Source organism: Silurus aristotelis, assembly GCF_946808225.1.
Source record: "Silurus aristotelis genome assembly, chromosome: 3".
Taxonomy (NCBI): domain Eukaryota; kingdom Metazoa; phylum Chordata; class Actinopteri; order Siluriformes; family Siluridae; genus Silurus; species Silurus aristotelis.
In genome coordinates this window covers 38099692-38121293 of record NC_139576.1, presented here as the reverse complement: position 1 = coordinate 38121293, position 21602 = coordinate 38099692, and the positions used below count along the sequence as shown (strand labels likewise).

The 21602-nt window shown below is 37.0% G+C and overlaps 1 protein-coding gene and 1 long non-coding RNA gene across 3 annotated transcripts; one reads left to right on the top strand and one right to left on the bottom strand.

Annotated features, from left to right (window-relative positions):
- Positions 1–4407: 4407 nt before the first annotated feature.
- LOC310724186 (lymphocyte antigen 75-like) lies at positions 4408–9106 on the bottom strand. 2 transcript variants are annotated; one of them, XM_083537934.1, is made up of 6 exons: positions 9045–9106; positions 6430–6801; positions 5868–6197; positions 5674–5756; positions 5362–5488; positions 4408–5196 (listed from the first exon to the last, which is right to left on the bottom strand). In XM_083537934.1, exons 1-5 carry the CDS (start codon positions 9076–9078, stop codon positions 5381–5383), a joined length of 927 nt encoding a protein of 308 aa, XP_083394060.1. In that variant the 5' UTR covers positions 9079–9106; the 3' UTR covers positions 4408–5196; positions 5362–5380. The 2 variants fall into 2 exon arrangements, with proteins under 2 accessions (XP_083394060.1, XP_083394059.1); XM_083537933.1 differs by having other exon boundaries at positions 4408–5488.
- Positions 9107–18888: 9782 nt separating this feature from the next.
- On the top strand, positions 18889–20716 carry LOC310723224. Its single transcript, XR_014532616.1, has 3 exons — positions 18889–18936; positions 19874–19965; positions 20126–20716. It is a non-coding gene; the product is annotated as an uncharacterized lncRNA (long non-coding RNA).
- The last annotated feature ends 886 nt before the right edge of the window (positions 20717–21602 follow it).

The following is a 21602-nucleotide window of genomic DNA, read 5'->3' as shown; positions in this document are numbered from 1 at the left end:
CCTAACCCCAACCCCAACCCCAACCCTAACCCTAACCCCTAACCCTAACCCCTAACCCCTAACCCTAAATCCCTAACCGCTAACCCCTAACCGCTAACCCCTAACCCCTAACGCTGCCTTAACTACTATCGCCCTGTAGTCTTGACCTCAGTAGTGATAAAGTGCTTCGAGAGACTGGTCAGAGACTTCATCACTGCATCACTACCAGACACACTGGACCCATTACAGTTTGCGTACCTTTACTACCGCTCTACTGAGGACTCCATTGCTCATCTCCTCCACACCACAATGAGCCACCTGGACCAAAGAAACGAGAATTATGCAAAGATGTTGTTCGTGGACTACAGTTCAGCGTTTAACACCATAATTCCCTCCACACTCACCTCTAAGTTGGAGGTCCTGGGACTCAGCCAGCTGCTGTGTCAATGGATCTCTAACTTTCTGACAGACAGACCACAAGCCGTACGGGTGGGAAAACACACCTCATCCACCCTCACCCTCAGCACTGGAGCTCCCCAGGGTTGTGTTCTGAGCGCCCTTCTTTACTCAATATACAAATATGACTGTGTGGCCACATCCAACTCCACCACCATCATCAAGTTTGCTGACGATACTGTTGTGGTGGGTCTGATCTCCAACAACGATGAGACGGCCTACCTACAGGAGGTTAAAAACCTGGAGAGATGGTGCCAGGAGAACAACCTTCTTCTGAACGTCAGCAAGACTAAGAAGTTGATCGTGGACTTCAGCACAAAGCGGGAGCGGTCATACCAACCGCTAAACATCAGCGGGACTCCAGTGAAAAGAGTGGACAGTTTCCGGTACCTGGGTTAGGGTTAGGGTTAGGGTTCACACGACACAGGATCTGTCTTGGTCCTGTCACACCAACATCCTGGTGAAGAAGGCCCAGCAGTGTCTGTACCATCTGAGACGCTTAAGGGACTTTAAACTACCCTCTCAGGTGCTTAAGACTTTCTACACCTGCAACATTGAGAGCGTTCTGACGGGTAGCATCACTTCCTGGTTTGGGAACAGCACCATAGAGGACAGGCGAGCCCTCCAGAGGGTGGTGCGTTCAGCTAAACGTACCATCCACACCAAGCTCCCTGACCTGCAGGACATCTACAGCATGCGGTGCAGGACCAGAGCCAGGAAGATTGTGAAGAACCTCAGCCATCCCAACAATGGACTCTTTTCTTTGCTGTGTTCAGGGAAACGCTTCCGCTCCCTGAAAGCGAACACAGAGAGAATGAAGAGGAGCTTCTTCCTGCAGGCCATTCGGTGTTTAAACCAGGAAACACCCAGGATCTAAAGACTGGCCCACTCTATCCATCATCACACTTCTTCTCTGTACATATCACACCTTTCGCACCATGACACTTTAAACTCTGGACTCGCACAGCAAAGTGCACTTTATATTTATTTTATTTTATACCACACCATACTGCACACGGACACTTTATGGACACTTTACACCACACCATACCGCACACGGACACTTACGGACCTTTACACCACACCATACCGCACACAGACACTTTATGGACAACCCAACACAAAAATTGTCTATTGTTTACACTTTGTTACACATTGTTTACTGTTTCACTGTCTACTGCCATAAGAATTTTTTTTTTATATACATTTTTCTCTTTGTTTCACATACATATATCTTTATATATTTTTTATATACTTATATTTTTATATTTTATTTTATATAGTTTTTTATACTTTATACTATATTTATCTGCTTCTTTTCTTTTTCCCCATCCTATTCCCTCATGCCGGACCGTCGTATAAAGCATTTCACTGCATGTCGTACCCTGTATGTATGTGTATGTGATGAATACATTTGATTTGATTTGATTTGATATAAAAGTTTTTCTTCTGCTAAACACAAACAAAGATATTATGGAAAAAAGATGCAACCAAACAGTTTCTGGTACAGTATAATTATTTTTTTTTTCCATATTATGGAAGTAAAAGGAGACAGTCAACTGCTTGTTTATTTATCTATCTATCTAGGGTTGGGGTTATCTATCTATCTATTTATCTATCTATCTATCTATGGAAGTTATTTCCCTTCACCTGCTCCTTACATTCTCCTACCTTTCACTTCACCTCCATGAATTCAGGTTCAGGTGGGCAGCAAGCTGCATCTATTTGAGTCTACATACACATTAAAAACTGCATTTTGTTGTGAAAACGCTCTCCGTGTACACAAATTTAAATGAAAGTTTGGGAGGAATGCGGTCAGCGATGTTTCATTTCAACAGCCAACTCAAGTGAGACTGAAACTAATAAGCACAAACCAACACTCTAGAATCAACTGAGTTAAGTAAATATACAAAGCTAGAATCCTACCTTACCAGAAGAGAGTAGATTCCCTATAGAGCTAAAGCACACTAAGCACTAACCCTAAAATCTAACCCTAAGACCTAACCCCTCACCCAAAAACCTAACCCTAAATTTAACCCCTATCCCTAAACCTAACCTCTCTAACCCTAACCTTAATCCCTATCCCAAACCCTAAAACCTAACCCTAATCCCTATCCTTAACCCTCAAGCCTAACCCTAAACCCTAAACCAAATATCTAACCCTAAACCCCAACCCCTAACCTTAAAACCTAAACCCTAACCCTAACTCCAACCCCTAAGCCTAAACCTAAAACCTAACCCCAAACCTAACCGTAAAATCTAACCCTAATCCCTATCCCCAACCCTCAAACCTAACCCTGTTTGATTGCAAAGAGAGAGTTGCCTGCTACTGTTAGCTTGGGGGAGACATTGATAGAGAGTTGCAGGGCTGGGGGTGATAAAAAAAAATAGCAGGTCAGCCCCTGATGAAGTTTGAGATCATCTGAAATATTGTGCAACTGACTTGATACCAAATAGAAAGATGTCTATAAAATAAGAAGGAAAAGAGTGCTGGCATGAGCTTCAGACAAACACATAAAAAACATGTTTCCTTGAGTGGAATAATTTCAGGGATGAAGGACATACATCCAAAATGTCACGAATAACTTTGGGATATGGACCCTAGCCCTAAACCCCAATCCTAACCCCTGATCCCAACTCTGACGATTAAATTCCTGGAGCTGCGGTCATTATTCTAACCCTAACCCTAACCTTACCCTAATCCTAATAACCCTATCCTTTTGAGCATAGTGGGTTGAACCCCAACCCTCGCCTCCACTCTGCTCTCCATCCCATTATGCTGCCCTTAGTCACAATCTGAAGGCCGAGGTTATTTTACTGATGTTTATCACACGTAATGGATGTCAACACCGACATCAACACTAACATCTACATCGACATCAAGACTGTAGAACTAAATAAAAGGATAAATATACACAAATATATTCAGTTACAAAGAAAAACACAACATTAAATTTATACATAAAACAGAAAAGAAACCTACATACCACTTTGCCTGCTTGTGAACTAAGAGTGGTAATTTAAGGGTTTTCTTGCACAAACTTTATATATATATATATATATATATATATATATATATATATATATATATATATATATATATATATATATTTATATTTATATTTGTTGTCTATTTTTTGGTTATTTTACAATAATCATTGCAGCTTTCAATAATCCTTGTGAATTTCCTTGCATGCGGTGAACCAGGAAGTGACCTGTACCACAAAGTATGATGGGATACGTAATAATATAACACAAAACTTGTAATATGCCATAAATCTTGCAAAATCCAAAACTTATTTAGTGTACCAGTCAAATATACACATTATGAAAATTGTTGAAATATAAAAATAAACAAGTTAAACTAACAAAAAAATAGCCGAAATAAATACAAATTTAGGAGTGAAGGCTCCACCTTGTGGACATGACATAGCATAAACGGAATTCTTAATGAGTGCAAATACACCCATGTCACTGCAGATGAATAAATACAGAACAGAGCATTAAATCTAACCAAAGGTAATAGAAAAACTGTGAAGACAATAAATCTCAAAGCTAAAGCAGTACATTTGCCGAACAGTGCATCTTCTTTGTCTCCCAATACCATAAATATCTATCAGACAGTGGGGAGGGGGGAGGGGTTATTGTACATTTAAAAAACAAACCCCAAGAAAACCCAAATCTTAATCTCAGGGAGTTTCTCCTTACCATCCACCACTGACTTGATCATTAGGGACCAACATAATTATAAAGAACAAACTTACACATTCTTTTATTACCACTTTATCCATGTGAAGCTGCTTTAAGACAATGTCCACTATTAAAAGTACAATAAAAGTACTATACAAATAAAACAATTAATTGAATTAAACCCTAGTCTGAATAAAACAAAATTTAAAACATCTGTACCATATTTATTTATTTATTTCAATTATGTAAATACCTAAAATCAGTACATGGTTTTGTGTGTTGAATGACCATTAAGGAAGCCTACTTCATTAATTATTGTACTATATATTGCGACTTTAAAAATAAGAGCTAAAATGTATATTTTCTGCATCAGTATATTCCTAAATATCATAGAATTAAGAAGGTCATAGAAGTAATTTTTTCTGATTCTGTTTCACAATTTCACAACACTATACTAAAAAAGTGTCATTAATGTTAATAAAAAAAATTAAAAAAAAAAAAAAAATTTTTTTACTGAAATCTGTAAAATGTTATTGAGGCAGCGGGGGGCGTGGCCGAGCGCCGGTTTGTGAATGGAGGGCGAGGCCGGAAGCAGGTAGACACGGGAATGACACACCTGAAGGGAATTATGACTATGTTCTCTCTCTTGCAGTGATCAGAGGGAGCATATGGGTGTGTGTGTGTGTGTGTGTGTGTGTGTGTGTGTGTGTGTGTGTGTGTGTGTGTGTGTGTGTGTGTGTGTGTGTGCGTGCGTGCGTGTTTTTGCGCACGTAAGGCTGCGGCACTGAGCACGGAGCTTATAAAAAAAAATAAACGTTTTCTTTTTTCCTGTAGTGGTCTTCCTTTCCCCGAACCATTCGCTCTCCCACAGTTATTATTTAAGGAAATATTTTATGTTCATTGTTGGACAATGAGTGTCATGCTGATTACAAAACCTGTGAATAGATTTTTTTTTGCAGAGTTTTTACAGTAAAGATTGTTACAGACATTAAAATTATAGTGTCAGGTCAAAGTGCACATCAGACTGCAACAGTCTTCATCACCATTCACAGTCAATGAATTCTATTTAATCTGGAAAAGAATGGTTAGTTAATGCTTATAGTGAAAGCAAAAAAAAAACATCAGTATATAAGTCATACTAAATAATGCAATATAAAACTGTTATATGTAATGTAAAGTGAGTAAATAAAGTATTGGATGTATGTAATCATGAGTCTGATCTCAGATCACAACAACCTAAAAAGCTCTCCTTTGTTTACTCCAGTGATTTTTCCATCTCCTTGTAAAACACATTTCCATCTTGTTGCTCTCTCCATTTTAATGTGATGTTCTTTTTCGTCCAATTATCCAGTTTCTGTTTGAGCTAATAAACAGAATAAGACATTTCTTGTGAATATTGCAGACAGAAACACTTTTTATATTAAAAATGCTACAGACACAGATTCAGGTTAGTATAGTGTGTGTTTAAAAGTTTAATGGGGTTCTGGCTGCAGTTATGAGGATGAGAATGTGCATTATAATTTGAGTCTTCTGAAAGATAAGACTTACTTGCTCCGAGATGGCCGTAATTGTTGCATAATCATTTAAATTCTGATTGAACTTTACTTTCATCCTCAAGATTTGTTGTTTTACTAAATGTTAAAATACAAAAACGATAAAATAAAACAACAAACACACAATTGCACTAACTTTTTAAAATAAAAAAAGTATAAATATGAGACTGATTTTCAACTTGAACTCACTAGAGTAACAGAAAAAAGGCTTTTTGTCTGAACACTGTGCATCACCAACCGCACCATTATTGATATACCCACAGTTTTCATTCCAAAAGTAATTATTAGGTTGTCCAATGATCCAGCTGAGGCTAAAGTTGGTTGGGTCTGTCCACTTCCAGGTGTCTTTGAACAAACCAAACCAAGTGTTACCAGGTATTATTCCCTGTATAACTGAGTTTTCTGTTGCATTGTGAACACTGGCCAGATCTGTGTAATACTGTCTGCAGTAACTTTGAGCTTGAAGCCATGACATTGCGCTTGAGATGTAAATGTAGCGATTACTGCCAGTTTGAGTGCCTATGATAAATTAAACAAACAAAAGACAAATACCACATTAGGATAATATATATGGTCTCGATGCATGAAAAGGGTAATCATGTTACAAAATAAGAACACCAATTACTAAATATGCATAATGTTTAGTCTGTTTGAAATTTTAACTGATTATGCTGATGAGAACACACATTCACTTTGATATTTTATTATACAACCTTTACTGACAAAATGTAAAATAGATTCTGGCATTTACCATCAAAGCACACAAAGGGGAAGAGTCTAGCACAGTTTAAATCATTCCAACCCGATGTCGTTATCATACCACACGATTCTTCTCCATGCCAGTTGTTGGGCTCTGGAGGAGACCAGAAGGTGATACTTCCTAGAGGTTCATTAGCATGGGACCAGTGCCAGCTGTTGATGTCATTGTAAAATCCAATCCAAGCACTAGAACTAAACTGCTGTCTCTGTGCTTCATTCTGAAGTTGGACCAGGTCCTCATTATTTTTTATGACAGCTATGTCGGTGTGAATGGCTTGGCAGTAATTCTGAGCTTCACTCCATACCTTCCCCTGCTGGATCAGGTAGTACTTATGAGGGACACAAAAGATGAGAGAAACCATTCCTGAAGAAGAAAGTTTTTAGGATTATGTGTGAAGTTAGCTCAGAAATCAGAAATGTTATTTTAAGTCATTTGAATTGAAAATTGAAAAAAAAAAAAAAAAAAAAAAAAAAGAAGAAGAAAAAACTTTTTAGGATTATAAAAAATTTTTAGTAAATAAACCAAAAATGTAATTGAGTTGTACACAGACCACTTTGGTGAGAGAAATATTGATGATTGCATCTTTATCTTAAAAAGATTTCTAATCTGGAGTCTGATTTTAGCCACTTTCTTTGAAGATTATAATTAAACAGAATGATATATTTCTGGGGGCCCGAGCACCAAAGGTGCGTAGGACCCTATTGTTTTTGTGTCGTTTCTTTATTATTAATATTCTTTTTTGCACTTTTTTGCTCGAAAACTCACGAAACTTTGTGTACACAGCGAAAAAAGTCGAAAGATTAGGTACGCCATGTTCCTCGAAAGTGGATGTGGCAGAACTGGCTCAGTAGCGCCACCTATACACGTTCAACGGTGTGTGGCTCGAGCTATGTTTCACGTACATGTCTGAAAATTGGTACATACATGTAACACACTAAGACCTGCAAAAAAGTCTCTTGGTACGAAATCCGACACCCAACAGGAAGGCGGGTATTTTTAATTGTATGAGCAAATTTTTGGCCGATTTTGCCATTCGCAGATGTCGTATTTTAACAAACTCCTCCTAGAGATTTGTTTAGATCAACACCAAATTTGGCAAGCATAATCTCAAGGCCTTTGGGATGTTAAATTGCGAAGATCTAGAGTTTTCGTCCAAGGGTATGTCCATGGTTGTCTGACAAATTTTGACGATTCGCCATGAAAACGGAAGTTGCCATACCTTGACCGTACAATGTCTAATCTGCCCCAAACTGATAAGACTCCTTATCTGACCAGATCTACAATTCCATATTTAGTAATAGTCATAGCGCCACCTGCTGGCAACGGGAAGTGTCATGTTTCACTGTGCAATGAACTACTCCTAGAAATGTAATGCCATCCCCTTTTCTATTTGGTCAGTCTTATCTTAAGGCCTTTGGGCTAGTGAATTGTGAAGATCTTGAGTGTTCGTTAAAGGGCGTGTCCATGGCGCCACGACAAGGTTCAATGTCTCGCCATGGGAATAACAGTTGAGATTTGTTCAGATCAACACCAAATTTGGTAGGCATAATCTAAAGGCCTTTGCAATGTTACATTCCAAAGATCTAGAGTTTTTGTCGAAGGGCGTGTCCATGGTGGTCTGACAAAATTCGAGGATTCGCCATGAAAAAGGCAAGTTGCTATAACTTGGACATACAATGTCCAATCTGCCCCAAACTCCACATGATTGATAAGACTCCTGATCTGAACAGATCTATATTTGCATATTTAGTTATAGTCATAGCACCACCTGCTGGCAACAAGAAGTGTGGCACTTTGAAATGACTGTGCCATAATTCTTCCGTCTTTACTCGCTTACATGCACCTCGCCCCACTTTCACTGTTGTCCTCAGGCCACCAGGTGGCGGTAAGCCCGGGTGCGAGGGCCCGCACATCGCTGCTTGCAGATTTAATTATTCTAGTAATTTGTTTTAATTGCTGCTTTTCTGGGTGTTAATAATCATTATTAATTGCTTTAATGTTATTTAATTTTATAAGCTGCTGTTCAGATGAATCTTAAGACACAATGTGCTGTTCATGACACTTAGATCCTGAATTTAATACATTTGCATTTATGTAAATTCTCCACAAGTTAATGTTTATTTGATATGTTTGACCAAACCGAATAAGGCTAGACAAAAAAAAAATTGCTCTATTCACACTTTTTGTTATCCACAGTTTAAAAAAAAGCACCATAATCGATCAAACACAAAAGGCAAAGATAAATGTAATACAGCATACACTAATTTAAGACACTAAAACTCAAAAACGCAACAAAACTCACTATAGTTGACAAAAAGCAATAACTTCACAAAAGTTCGTATTAAATTATGGCATTCGGGGGCTTCATTAACAAAGAAAACTCTACATTTAAGATTAGGAACAGTTCTCTCGTTATTTCCCGTCCCCTTTTGACCTTCCTGTACACGATCCACAAGACTTCATTGGGAAAGCCCGCAAGGCACATTTATTTGTAAGCCAGTTAGACCGCTGACAAATGTGTCATTGGTGGGTCAAAAAATAAGTAAATAAACAATGCATAAACAAGTAAAGTACCTTTCACAAACATACACACAAAATCCTCTTACCTGTGAAAAACGGGATTATAAACAGATGCTCCATCAAACCTTTGTATTTTTAAGAAATTCACAAAAAAATAGAAAATGTAATTAAAATCCCTCTGCAGTCCAACACATCACTTCAGGAGAATACAAAATAATGTAAATAATGAATATCTGTGTTAGTACAAGAAGCAATGAGGCTACAATTAATTCCTTATAAATTAAATCAAGTGCCTAAACTACACCACATGATACAGAACTCATTAAAATGGAAACATTACTAAACAGTTTAGTTCACAAATAGAGTATTATATTTAGATTTAAAATTACATTTTTAATCATCTTTGATGTTTCCAAGTCGCTACAGATTTTCCTAATTCTCCTAATTGAGTACAAAAGAAATATCCGTAATCTTCCTCTACTTCATTTGGCTTCTCCCATTAGGGGGCGCCACAGTGGATCATCCGTCTCCATACCCCCTCATCCTCTACATTTGCTACCTCCAGCTCCACCTCCTGTCTTTTACTCAATGCCACTGTCTCAAATCCATACAACATCTCAGGTCTCACCACAGTCCTATAAACTTTCCCTTTCACTCTCACAGATACTCTTCTATCACAAATCACTCCTGCTATCACTCTTCTCCACCCACTCCACCCTGCCTGCACTCTTTTCTTCACTTCTCTAACACACTCTCCATTACTCTGCACTGTTGACCCCAGGTACCTGAACTCCTCCACCTTCTCCACCTCTTCTCCCTGCAACCTCACCCCTCCACTGCCCTCCCTCTCATTCACACACATGTACTCTGTCTTACTCCTACTGACTTTCATTCCTCTTCTCTCCAGCATGTACCTCCACCTCTCCAGGATCTTCTCCACCTGCTCCCTACTCTCACCACAAATCACAATATCATCCACAAACATCATAGTCCACAGAGACTCCTGTCTGACCTCGTCCTTCAATGCTAATCTAATAATAATCTATTTATTACACTTAAGTATTTATTAACATTTTAATTTGTGTTTAAATAACAGCGTTCAGGTCATCATTATGCAGTGTTTTAGCTAATATTTTTCTGTGTTGTTATTGGGAACATTTTCTTTCCCTCTGCGTTTTTTTGCACATTCTGTCTTAACTTAGCTGCTAAATATATTTTAAGATATATGCTGCTACCCCACATGTCATGTTTATAAATATACAGTATTTATTATAGTATATAGTATATAGTATACAGTATTTATATAGTATTATTATATGTTTATACTTTACTCTCACACTTGCACTATGTACTGCCTGGCACTGTCCTGTTCTTCACTGGTCTGGTTTTTGGCGATTACTGTCTGCATCTTTGCACTAAATGTACTAATTTTGTTCTATGTAGTTTTGGTTGTAGTTTTATATCATATTTTGGTCCACAAGGAACATTGCTTTATTTTACTGTGTAGTGACTCTCAAAGATAATACATTCATTAGTGATTATAAATAGTAAAGGAATTTCCTTTATTTAAATTGTTGTGTTTTAATCTTCTAGTATTTTATTAAATAATAAGTTTAAAGAATTGAATCTCAAATGTAAAAGTTTTATATAAATGCATGTCAATATATAAATAAAAATATTGAAACGTACCTGAAATGTGAAGAAGGTGAACTCTCTGCGTTGTATTGTAACTTCTCAAGATCTCCAGAGACTCTCTTCCAGAGAATTTCTGCAGTATCTGATCAACTCATATGTTTTTAACTTGTTTTTGACTTGTTGACTAAATTCACACCACATCCTCCAACTTTCCCTACTTTACAAAACAGAGTGTATGGAAATCTGAGATGCACACCAGACAACAGGAAAAAAATTAAGGACTAGAGATTTTTTTTTACCATTGTTCTCTTCAGTGTATAATGAGAATAATGGGGTTATTTACGTTTTTTTTTTTTTTTTTTTTTTTCATAGAAAGCACAATTTGTCCAAAAGTCTTTTTCGCCTTTGTTTTCACGTCCAACTATTTTTTATTTTCCCTCATTTTATTCAATTCTCATAAATGTAAAGAACATAAAAACGAATATGTTATGTTTTCTATTTTGCGTCTGTGACCCAGTGACCTTTTTGTATAGTGTGAGAAAACCCAGCAAGGTATTTGTCTTAAGGCAAAATAGCTTATGTAAACCACTTTGTTTCTTTGTTCTAGTTTTCATAAGACCTACTTAAGATGTGCTACCTCATTACATTACATTTCTGTTAGAAGTCATCCAGATTAGTAAAATCTTAAATATATATAAAGTAAATTTTTCTGTAGAGCATTTCAGAAAGATTGTCTGTGTTAGATAGTCAAAATCAGAAAGAGTTTTATTGCCAAGTATGTTTGCACTTACAAGGAATTTGTTTTGGTAACCGAAGCTTCCAGTTGCACATGAAAAAAAAAAAGCTAAATAAAAAAAAGTAGTAAAATTAGTAGATCAGTAAAAGTGATTTTGCACGTGTTTTATTTTATTGCACAATGGGCAGAGCGTTTAAGTGTTCATGAGGTCGATTGTCTGGGGTAAGAATCTTTTCCTGTACCTACTGTCCTAATGTTCGGTGCTCTGTAGCGTCGGCCAGACAGCATAAGTTCAGAAAGCATATGGTTTGAATGTGAGGGATCCAGGGTGATTTCCTGGGACACTTTGCTCACTCTGGATGTGTACAGTTCCTGTAGTGATGGCAAAGGAGCATCAATAATCCTTTCAGCTGTTCAAACCTTCTTCTGTTATCATCTGATGCCTGATTATGTAGCTGAGCCCAAACCAGGCGGTTATTGAAGAGCACAGGACAGACTCCAAGATGGCTGAGTAGAACTGTTTGAGCAGCTGCTGTGGCAGGTTGAACTTCATAAGCTGGTGAAGGAAGTACAGTCTCTGTTGGTCCTTTTTAACAATGAAGTCGATGTGATTGTTCCACTTTAGGCCCTGGAAGATGGTGGTGCCCAGGAACCTGAATGACTCCACTGTTGCCACTGTGCTGTTCATGATAGTGAGTGTGTGTGTGTGGGGGGTGTGCAGGGGGTTTCTCCTGAAATCCACAATCATCTCCAATGATTTGAACATATTAAGCTCCAGGTTGTTTTGACTGCACCAGACAGACAGCTGCTGGACCTCGCTTTTAAATGCAGATTTATCACCATCACTAATTAGGCTGATGACTGTAGTGTCATCTGCAAACTTCATAATGAGGGTATTTCAGTTATCATTTGCAAAAAAAGTTCCACAACAGAAAAATAAATTCCACAAAGTATTTACATGTGATTAGTGAATGAGTTAAATGTTTTTTGTTGTTTTTTTTTTTAATGCACATTTAATTAACCTTATTTGTTGTTAAAAGGATTGATTTTGTGTCCACAGACATGATTAAATTCTCAATACAACTTAATATCATCTCTGAATAAAGCCTAAAACAGAAAAAATAAATAAATAAATAAATAAATAAATAAATAAATAAATAAATAAATAAATAAAGTAAAAACATACTCTTTAAAATGTGCTCTGAATGTCTTTTACATTCCAATAGAAAAATCTTATAGAGTGATACAAATATTGGAAGCAATCATAATGATTCTGTAAAACATTCTGTTATCCAAGGACATACACAGCATAGACATGTTGTGATCACTAGAAGCACATAAGAAGCACATGTCCAGCTCTCTAAGTTCAATTTGTCAGAGTAAGATGAAAAATAAATAAGCAGGTTCCCAATATTAATCCACAGAAAAAATTAACTAATTTACCAAGTGCATAAATCATACCTAAAAATCTGATTGTAGCTCACAGATAATGCACTTATTAAAACAGCTCAAATTAAATGCTCACGCCCTTCAACAATAGATTAATAAGTGTCAAAGTGATAAATAAAAGAACATTTCTCAAGGCACTTTCAAATATAATCAGCCACATGGGAATACATAAAACTAAATGTTATTAACGCGTTATTAATTCAGCAAGCATTTCTGTTTTGACCATTTTTAATAAAAAAAATTTTTAATACATAAATAAATATTCTAAATATAAAAGAGGAACATACATTTATTCACAATGTCCTTTCTTTACTTAGATATAAAATAAATAAATAAACTCCACCAAAAAATATTTTTAATCAATTAACTTTTTAGAGTATTTTAAAACATGAGTATCTGCACTTCTACTTAAGTAATGGATGTGTGTACTTTTGCCACCTCTGACCAGAGGTAACAAAAACACAAGAGTAGAGTAGATAAATCAGAAGATGATGTTCATAGCAAACACTGTCACTTTACTTTTAAATGACTCGTCACTAGAATTGGCAAACAACCAGAATGCCGAGTAAACAACTGCAGCTCATTAATGATCTAAACTGTGGCTGGCTCAGGTTGTCTGTGACCTTCATAGCCTTTTTGCCATTTGGTGATAAAATGAGCTGCTTATTTGCCTTTTTTCAGGCAAAACCTCATGCAAAATTATCTGTCCCTTTGTCCTTCTTTTCAGAAAACTCTGAATAAACCATAACAGACAGACAGATAGAGTTGAGTGCAAAGTTTCCAACCATGTGTTTATTTTAAAGATAATTCTTCATTATGTATCTTTTAGAATCCAGATAGATGATTAAAGAGTAATTACATAAAGCTGCATTTTCTTTTTTTTCATGTACAGATGTATCGTTCGGAAGGTCTGTTGTATTATCTGCAAATAATAAAAAAAAATAAAGCTCTAAAAAAATATTAGTAAAAATTTAAGAAACAAATATAAGAATAAACTCACCACAGCCATGAACAGATGACTGGAGTCTATAAGCAGTTTTAGAGTAAAAGTCACTTGTGAATCTGACTACAGTTCACAGAGATCTATGATGCACAAGCAGTCTGACATGGCATGAGTGCAGTAGGATAACAAGAGCAGAGAAATCTGAGGAGAAGGTTTTTATAACAAGTTTGTCACGGTCACTTTGTGAATTTATTGAAGGCCTAGGAATGGTGAACACGCACACGCATGCACACACACACACACACACACACACACACACACACACACACACACACACACACACACACACATGCCAGCTTGGGTGTAAAAATATGTGTATTTTCCATACACTTTGTTTTGTAAAGCAGGGAAAGTGGAAGAAGAAAATCAACAATCAAAAACCAGATTTATTTAATTTAATTCAGATACTGCAGAAAGTCTCTGGAGGAGACAGAGCTCTAGAGAAGCTACAAAACAGCAACAAAAGTTCACTTTCTTTATATTTCAGGTAGGTCTCAATATTCTTTTAAGAAACATTACTTATTTCCTTCCACTGATTAAAGGGCATTGGCAGAGAGTAATGAAGTAAATGTAATTCAGTACTGTACTTATTTTTTTCGCTTTATTTTATTTACGTTTGGGGAGATGTGAGGAGAATAAAGACTAATGCATTTAATAAAAAAGGTAATAACCGGATCACTTGTTATGCTGTTTCAGAATCAGAAATAGCCTTATTACCAAGTATGCTTGAATACACACGGAGTCCTGCTGTGCTTTTTACACAGCAATAATACTTCTTTAAGCTGCATAACATTAGCATTTATAGCATGTATCTTGTGTAGAAACAAAACGATTACAGTACAAATTAACTTGTCTAGTTGGATTGTGGCATTTAGCAGACGTCCGTGTCCAGTGCAACGTACAAAAGTGCTTTGAGTGTCAATCAATGAATAAATCTACACTGTGCACTGGATTACAAACTTAAATCACACTAAAACTGTTGAATTTTTTTTAAACAAAGCAAACTTGGAAAGTGTTAGTTAAAGTGTTTCAGGGAGTTGAAGGTCTTCACCTGTCACTTAAAGATATGGTTGGAAAACCTAGATAGTCAGGGACTCTGTGTTTAGACATTAAGGGGAAGTTCATCCCACCACCTCAATGCCAGAACAGAGAAGAGCCTTGAAGTATACTTACCCCTCATTCGGAGAGATGGTGGTACCAGTGGAGCAGTGCTGGAGGATCTCAGACAACGTGGTGCAGTGCGGACTTATTGATTTGGTTCCCTGTAATTGAGGTGATGTTATGAAGGTTTTCTGTGATTGTACTGAGAAGATCCTGAACTGAGGTCAGTAATAAGAATCTCCAGTGCTGCTTTAAGACTCATTTAAAGTCATATTTTATAAGGATGTAGATGTTGTATTTATCTTATGGCTACAATTACACAAAGAGTTTATGGTTCTTGGTTCTGAGAGTTTGATCAATTGACGTGTATTTAATTGTGTAATAAATGTATTTTGGGTGATGTTTATATATGAAATGGAGCTCAGAAATGTCTACAAATTTGTGGACTGCTGTGAGAACGTTTTACTAATCCAGTAACGGAAGATTACTGTGGATTAAGAAACCAAGGGTTAGTATCATAAATACAAAAACAGTCCACAAAAATTCATAAGAAAGATCCTGACATTGTTTGCACGTTTTTTAAGTCGTTGAAAAGAAGGTTTTGGGCTCATGATAATTTATTATAAATCAATCTGTTCGATTTATTTATAGATCAGTGTGCTGTCACATTCAAATCTTTTCACATAAACTGAGGTGATTAAGTAAAGATTCTTGTGATAAAATTATAATAGGAACATTATAATTATAATAAATCAGTACTTTGGATATTTAAGTACATTTGAGAGCAAAAACTTTTGTACTTTTACTCAAGTGAAAGTTTACAGGGACACTTTAACTTTTACCTGAGTAATAATTCACTTAGTGTATCTCTAATTTTACTTTGTGTACTTCGTCCACCACTGTTAAGGGGAAATGTTTCACATTTACTTTAACATCTAAACTGTGCTGTGAATCAGAATAATACTAAATATTCAGCTATGAATATCGGAATTCACACAGCACACAGAGATTATGTGAAGCTGAACTTTTGTGAAATTGTGTTGCTATTGCTCTGCTGCCACTTGGAGCATCACCAAATTTACAGAAAGCAAGTAACTGGTAGCCTTCATTTCACTAAATTGGTAGTCCTATTTCACTGAATTTGTAGCTGTCCCATCGGATACAGGACACAGAACTTATAATATTTAAAGTATTTAACCTAGGAACTACATCCAGAACTGGGAAGTGTAAATAGATGTACAGTGGAACCCGGTTATGTCGCCGGCGTAGGGGACGCCAAAAAGCGTCGAGATAACCGATTATCGAGATAAACGAAAACCAATATGGCGGCAATATATTAACGTGCTTTAAATTTCTTTATGTACTTGATGTGCGTTATTAAATGAGAATGTACAAGCATGTGTTTTTGGAGGTTTTTTACACAACAGCGTTGCCATGATTTGTTTGATTGGTCATGCGGATCGAGAAAGACTGTAATGCGGATAAGGAGGCGGAAGCCAAAGTAAATGCAAACAAAGTTTATTGAGACTCAGGAGATCATCCACCAATACTTGTAGCGAAGCAGTAATATCCAGTGGTGCACTCCGGGAGCGCCGTCCACCAAGTTTTGTAAAAGCAGAGACAGTTGGTGTAGAGAATCCACGGATCCGCGCTATGGAAAGCGCAGCACCCAGCACGAACATGGAAAACAGCAGGATAGGGGGAATCCGGGGTGCCGTAGAGAGAATGCAGAGTCCGAGAAGAAGGGTACGTAGCGGGATACGTATAAGCGATTACACAGAACGCCATGAACCAACACATACGATCAAGCACAAACAATAACAGACCACGAGTGTGTGGAGGTGAGGGGCTTAAATAGGAGATGGGATGAGTGAGTGAATAAGAGTCAGGTGTGTGTGATCAGCATGACTGCGAGGAGCTCGCCCGCACGGGAGAAGAAGCAGAGTGCTTCGGGGAATGCCGCCGCTGAAGGGGGCGTGGCAGGGGGGATTCCTGATAACCGACGTTAAATGGCAAATTTGCCCCCCCTTGTGCTCGATATATTAGGGTTCAGTGACATAACAAAATCAACATAACTGATTAAAAAATGCTAAGACAAAGCGAGAATTTGGCGGTTCCACTTCAGAAACGTCGACTTAATAGGGTTGGCGAGTTAACCGAGGTCGAGATAAGTGGGTTTCACTGTATTATGAATTGAGGATGGGTTCCTTTTGGCCTGGCTTCCATCTGGTTTATTAAATATAGTTTTCCATGAAGCTTCTTCGTCATAATGGCCATTGTTTAATAAAATTTATTTGACAAAATATTAAAATATTCTGTGTGCTTCTATTTTTCGAGTTTTTCAGTTAACAGCCTTCTTTCACCTTAGAAATATTTCTAAGTTAAGAAATATGTTGTCTATATCTGATGCAGAGAAGCTCGTCCATGCGTTTATGACCTCTAGAATAGACTACTGTAATGCATTACTAGGTGGATGTCCTGCATCATTAATAAACAAGCTTCAGTTAGTTCAGAATGCCGCAGCCAGAGTTCTTACAAGGTCAAGAAAATACGATCATATAACCCCAATCTTATCGTCCCTACATTGGCTTCCTATTAAGTTTCGAATAGACTACAAACTACTGCTACTCACTTATAAAACACTAAATGGTTTATCTCCATGTATCTATCCAGTCTTTTAACACGCTACAATCCGTCACGCTCCCTGAGATCTCAAAACTCTGGGCTTCTAGTAGTTCCTAGAATAACAAAGTCCACTAAAGGTGGTAGAACATTTTTACATTTAGCTCCTAAACTCTGGAATAGTCTTCCTGACAGTGTTCGGGGTTCAGATACACTCTCCCAGTTTAAGTGTAGATTAAAAACATATCTTTTTAGCAAAGCCTACACATAACACACATCACACACATCACATCATAACCTTGTGCTCCAGAATATATGATCACATGCACATTATCAACTTGTGCTGTTAATATCATGAACAGCAGCTACGCTAATTCCTCTCCACTGCTTCTCTTTCTCTCCCCATCTAGAGGCTTCCTGAGGTTCCTCCAGCTCCAGTTACCTCCCACCTCGTGATGATTACGGACCTTTGAAGAAGTAGATGCCGAACTCGCAAACATCCCGAACCGTCTAGAGACGTACCAGTGCCATTTGGATCCCGCTACATGTGTGGAGTTTGACACTAGACCTCCTGGAGTGTTTAAAGGCTCTGGCATGGAGAAGCTGATGCTGGATCTGTGATGATCACAAATGCTGAGCTTATAAAACTAGGAGCTACTGACCATATAGACTGTATAAGACTGCAGAAAGAACATCACTTATAATCTTATACTCCAGTGCTCATGTTAGTTCTCACTCTCCAGTGTTCTGTATTGTTGAAAGATTTATAATCAAACTCTTGATGTCACCCAAATGAGGATGGGTTCCCCTTTTGAGTCTGGTTCCTCTCAAGGTTTCTTCCTCATATCATCTAAGGGAGTTTTTCCTTGCCACAGTCACCACGGCTGCTCATCAGGGATACACACACACCTTCACCTTCACTGTTGATTTCTGTAAAGCTGCTTTGAGACAATGTCTGTTGTGAAAAGCGCAATAGAAATAAACTTGACTTGACTTAATATTTTAATTCAAATTAACTGTGTCAGTAGAAATAATTATAAATGCCAGAATTAATAGGAACAACAATTAGAAACCACTAATCCAGATGAACATTGACTTATTGACTGTTCTAAGTGTGAGCAAATTATTTTGACATTCTCAAAAACAACAACTCTTCTAAGAGTCAATACATTTAGTTAATAATTCATTTTCATGTGATTATGTGTGTGATTTATTTCCAGACATTAAAATTGGTAATCAGAGATACATTTTTAACTCTACTCGTACAATGTGGCTTCAAGCTCAGCATTATTGCAGACAGTATCATACGGATTTGGTTAGCATAAAAGATGCAACAGAACTTTCAGTAATTCTGGGTATGGTCTCTGACTGGACATGGATTGGTCTGTGGATGCACAATGCTCAGACATAATGCCTTTCTTCTGTTATTCAGGTGAGTTAAAATTTTATTTAAACTCAGATTTAGACATTCCCAACCCTAACCCTAACCTTAGAATTGATCGTTTTTCATGTATGTACATTGAATATAATCTACAAACTAAAATCGTAGGTTTTATGATGTAAAAAAAAAAAAATACAAAATTAATAACCTGGTTGCATACGGGTACGTGTGCACATTGGGTGGTGTTCTGCAAATGATTGCTCCAGGTCTATATCAAAGAGAAAAAGAGAAAAAGAGAGAAATGTACATTTTTATAGGTTTGCTTTTTGTAATGTAATAGTTTGGACTCTTCTCAGTGTGCAAGCAGGGTCTTCAACCAGACTATCAATGACATCATAACTACAAATGTGAAAAATAAGAGAATTACTGTGAATGATAAAGAAGCTGCTTGTAACTCTTTGTTTTAACAAAAAAAGAGAACACCTTATAGCGTGTATAATCCCATCTAAGGAAATGTTTATCTTTCCAAACAGAAGCAAAGTTGCAGGTATTGAACTGCTAATCTTCAATCGTAAAACATTTATATAAACCAGGGCTTCCATCTAGACCTCCAACCCCATCACCCAGACCTGTGAGGAATCTTTGAGAGATTGTTATCATTAAGAGATTAATGGTGAAGAAAATCTGACAAGATCTTCATTCATCCTTTCATTCATTTTCTCCCGCTTATCCGTAATTCGGGTCGCGGGGGCAGCAGTCTAAGCAGGCCCCTGCCTTCGACTGCTGCCCAATCCTCACAGCACCGTCCCTTACGGTCCCTCCTGCAGGTGGTGAGCCCACGGGAAGGCGGCCCAACGTCACTCCGACGTCACGGACCTTGATATTTCCCTCGTAAGGGACCTGACAAGATCTATTTTAGTTTATTTTTTGCATCACAGAAAACTGCAGTATGAACATTGGTATGTAAACTCTGTATTTCTACATGCAGTAATCACAGAAAAATGGGAAATCATTAAGGTGACGGTCCAGTCCTTTTACAATGTAAATAATCCTGAAGTAAAGGTGGCCATTTTGGAACAGGTAGGTTTCATCCTCCACATGATCCCATTCAAAATGTACATTTCTTTTTGAGTTTCTGTCACATGCACTGCGCAGTAATCTGAATGCGTTTCTATTTCTTTTGTAGGATTTACACTTTTGAACAATTAATTAGTGCTAAACATTTTATTCTGTTGATCAGATCAAGCAGAAACTTAAGGATCATGGGTTGGCAGAGAACATCAAAGTAAAATGGAGAGAGCAACCAAATGGAGTGTTGTTTCACAAGAAGAAAGGAAATTATTTTACATAGTAAAAGTAGAACTGCAAGTTTTTAGCTGAATCTCAAATCATGTAAATGTTTATTTTGGAAGCTTGGTTGAGTTCATTAATAAAAGGATGGTAAAGAGAACAACCTTATTTAAGATGTTTAGCATAAATATAAGGGCAAATATTTATCAACTGATTTTATTTATCAATAAATCAATTATAATGTAGTATAATTATTAAATAAACACTCTTTTTGCTTTCCTTTCAAACGTTAACTAGTGATTATAATCCTGATGAAGTAGAATTCATAGAAATAAAAATATGTGAATAATTTGCAGGATTTTGTGTTTATCTTTTCCTTCACTAGACTTTAAAGCTCTAATGATGGCTGTAAAGCTGATGATTGTAGAACAATTCTACAGTAAAAAGCTCTATAAAATTCATTTTTATTCACAGATGTATTTCTGTGTTCCTCATTATGTACCCTATCCATGCAGTCACATGTTTCACTAGCATAAAAAATAAAAAACTATAAATGAAATAATAATTGTCTACATGTTTCTGTATAATTCTGAAAAAAAAATACATTTGGTGTTTTTTTCTTTTTTATGGGAACCACTTAACAATAATTAAAAATGTAGATGTGTTTATGATAAGAAAACTATTGTCCACACAAAAAATATTATATGGATGGCCAGAACATGTGACACCATAAACACATTCTGATGCTGGTCCATTAGAAAACAGAGTAGGAAAACCAACAGTCTAAACCTCAGCTTCACATACCTACTAAATAAAGAGGCAAAAAAGGCAAAACAGTGAGACAGTCAATGCAAGAAAAACATCAGTGACAAAAGTAAATACATTTTGGAAGAGGAATGTTTTTCCATATTTGTCTGACACAGGATTCTAGCTTCTCAACAGTTTTGGGTTTCCTGTGTTGTGGTTTTCATTTAATGATGCACCAAATGTTTTTAAAAGGCAAAAGGTCTAGACTGCAGACAGGTCAGTTCAGCACCCAGACTCTTCAACTACAAAGTCATGCTATAGTAATAGATGCAGTATTCAGTTAGCATCGCCTTGCTTAAATTTACAAGCCCTTCCCTGCAAAAGACATTTTCTGAATGGAAGCATTTGTTGCTCTAAAATCTGTACATAGCATTCAGCATTGATGGAGCCTTTCCAAATGTACAAGCTGCCCATTCCACAGGCACTAATGCACCACCATACCACCAGAGATGCAGATTTTTGACCTGAGCACTGATAACAAGCCAAATAGTCCCTCTCCTCTTAAGTACAGAGGACGTTGTGTCTATGGTTTCCAAAAATTATTTGAAATCCTGATTCTTCTGACCACAGAACAGTTTTTCCCTTTGCCTCAATGCATTTTAAATGAGTTTTGGCCCAGA

Excerpts from the sequence above, each read along its gene's own strand:
- LOC310724186 (XM_083537933.1), bottom strand. The coding sequence starts at position 9,078 with ATGGAGCATCTGTTTATAATCCCGTTTTTCACAG. Across the intron at positions 6,802-9,044 it reads TATAATCCCGTTTTTCACAG|GAATGGTTTCTCTCATCTTT; the intron begins GTAAGAGGATTT and ends TTTCTTCTTCAG. Across the intron at positions 5,757-5,867 it reads GCCTTTTTTCTGTTACTCTA|TAAAACAACAAATCTTGAGG; the intron begins GTGAGTTCAAGT and ends TTTAACATTTAG.